Source organism: Tachysurus fulvidraco, chromosome 26 (genome assembly GCF_022655615.1).
Source record: "Tachysurus fulvidraco isolate hzauxx_2018 chromosome 26, HZAU_PFXX_2.0, whole genome shotgun sequence".
In the NCBI taxonomy this organism is placed as follows: Eukaryota; Metazoa; Chordata; class Actinopteri; order Siluriformes; family Bagridae; genus Tachysurus; species Tachysurus fulvidraco.
In genome coordinates, this window is record NC_062543.1 from 13,456,028 (window position 1) to 13,458,527 (window position 2,500).

At 41.0% G+C, this 2,500-nt stretch overlaps 2 protein-coding genes across 3 annotated transcripts in view; one reads left to right on the forward strand and one right to left on the reverse strand.

Moving 5' to 3' along the window:
• pld2 (phospholipase D2) overlaps positions 1-2,500 on the forward strand; it is a 33,618-nt gene that overhangs the window by 11,113 nt on the left and 20,005 nt on the right. The gene's annotated exons all lie outside the window — the stretch shown is intronic.
• LOC113641509 overlaps positions 1-2,500 on the reverse strand; it is a 3,665-nt gene that overhangs the window by 881 nt on the left and 284 nt on the right. The window contains exons 1-2 of the mRNA XM_027144222.2: positions 2,314-2,500; positions 1-1,226 (exon numbers count right to left, since the gene is read on the reverse strand). The exon at positions 1-1,226 is cut by the window's left edge and continues 881 nt beyond it; the exon at positions 2,314-2,500 is cut by the window's right edge and continues 284 nt beyond it. Of these exons, the coding sequence (XP_027000023.2) occupies positions 1-1,209 (1,209 nt within the window). The 5' untranslated portion in view covers positions 1,210-1,226; positions 2,314-2,500. The remainder of the gene's footprint in view (positions 1,227-2,313) is intronic.

Sequence of the window (2,500 nt, forward strand, 5' to 3'; positions counted from 1 at the left end):
ACCGTACTTCCCACATGTATAGCAGTGATCCGGTCCGACCTCTTTGCCCCCTCCCGGTCTTCTGCAATCAGCTTGAGTGTGACCTCCTCTGCCGCAGTTCATGCACTCGTTGTTCCACTCCGCTGTAGTTAGCATACTGTCAACGATCATGGACATACTCATCAACTCATCATAGCTTTTAGAACACCGCAACCCGAAGGTCTGATAACGTTTCTCCGCTTTTTCTAAGGCGTTGCAGAGAAAATTCCGGTCGTTCTTGTTCGGCTCTGTGTTCTCCACCCCGAAGGAACAGTACAGCTTGAACTTCTCTTCGATATACGTCTGAAATGTTTCGCCAGCTTCCTGTTTCCGGTAGTAGTACACTTCATACCTGTTGGTACCTGGCCCTAGAGCTTTCGACACACACTTCCAGAGCTTCTCCAGCAGTCTTGCTGCCTTCGCCGGGTCGGAGAAGTCCGCCGTCTTCCAGGCTTTGTTGTCGAAATTCTCTGCAATCGTCAGCCAAGCTTTCTGAGGGCATTTTCTTTGGACAAGTTCAAAGACACACTGAGGAGCCACTTCTCCATTGAGTAGCCATCTCTTTATCTTGGCCCAGAACATGTAGTTGGAGTTGGAGTACTCCAAGTCTGGAAGTTCTCCAAGGAGAGATAGAAGCGGTTTCTGCAAGCTGGAAGTCACTGTTGCCGGAAGTCTTAACAGATTATTGCAGTCCTCTAAGGTGGTCTTGTAATCTTTAAGTCGCTTGTTTTCTGCTTCCTGTTCTTGGACTCTCTGCTTAAGCGCGGTGATTTTCATCTTTTGCGAGTCTCTTTTGGACCTGAGCTGTAACACTTCACTGGAAATTTCTGACATCTTATCAGTTAATTGCATGTTTTTTGCTTCCTGTTTCTGGAGTTTTCGCTTCAGCAAATCGATCTCTTCTTCTTGAGAATTTGTTTTGCTCTCCAGCTGCAGCACTTTCTTTTGGAACCAATCCAGGTACCCGGTTACCTTGGGATAGAGAAAAGCCATGATGACCATTGCTATTTTTTTCTTCTTTTTACCCTCTTTGTACATCATCCACCAATCGTTGAAATCACCCGGGTCTCCAGTTTTGGGGAACGTGCCCTTCTTTTCTGTAGCTAAACGCTTGGAGGTGACTTTGCTTCCCTGTTTTATTAATTCTTCGTGTAAGCTCATGTTTTCTGGCTGAAGCAGTTGTTGAAGCATGTTGACGTTCTTTCACCCTGCAAGAATACAAAAAGAACCATCATCATTGTGGTGGCGGTTTTGACTAACAGTACATACAGCATAGAAAACACAGTCAGAAACAGAGTTGGTGGTAAAGAAAAAAAAAGTCCGATCTTATCAGGCACGTGCACCCACACTCACCTTAGTTTCCATCCATTTAACACACACACACACACACACACACACACACACACATATATATATATATATATATATATATATATATATATATATAAATATGTGTATATATATATGTATATATATATATATATATATATATATATATATATATATATATATATATATATAAATATGTGTATATATATATGTATATACACATAAGTATATACTGTATATAATATGTAGTGCAGTGTAAATATGACTAATAGTACACAGTGTACACTTAGTACACTGTGGGTACTGAGCATTTTGCACATTTTCACCCGTATGTAAACTGTTCTTAATTTCTGGTTAATTACTGAATGTAAACTGTTCTGCGATTCCTGGAGCTCGCTCCCAAGAATTTCACTCACCAAGACACATGTGCTGTGGTGATGTGACAATAAAAGTGACTTAACTTGACTTGACGGTTTAAGGCAGTGGGGTTTTATGGCAGACCGCAGAGACATTTGTTCTTGTTCTCTCTCTCTCTCTCTCTCTCTCTCTCTCTCTCTCTCTCACTAGTCTGACACAGAATTTACCATTAAAGCACAAAAAAAACACTCGTGATATTTAACATTTCCACTCTTTTCTTTGCTGGACTGAAGATTTACGACACGTATCCCCTTAACTGTACATAACATTTTATCCCAGATCTCTAAATTAAAGCAGCAACCAAACTTGAGAGTTTCATTCATATCGTCACAATACGGACACGGAAAGAAGTCTGGACGTTCACATGGACAGCGCTGAGCAAACTATTTCCTTCAAAAAAAAAGCACACGTAACTTTTTTCCACCATGATTTAGAGCCGTTAACGGACAGGAAGCAAAACCTTTCTGTTTCGGTTTAGCACACAATAGGCTCTCTGCGAAATACAAAAGACCATAAATTATCTCAAATTTCAAAGTTTTTAACACTCACACAATCGATCAGGTTCTCCTTCCAGGTACGTTAAGCTCCAGGTAAGATTCTCTCGGCCGGATTGAAAAACAACTCGCGAAACAAAGGCTTTTTTTGTTTTGTTCAGTATGACGTGGAGGTCCGACTCTTCCTAAAAGGTACACAAAACTTTTAGAGGCGGAGTCAATTTTGAGGAAGGTTGCGTTTT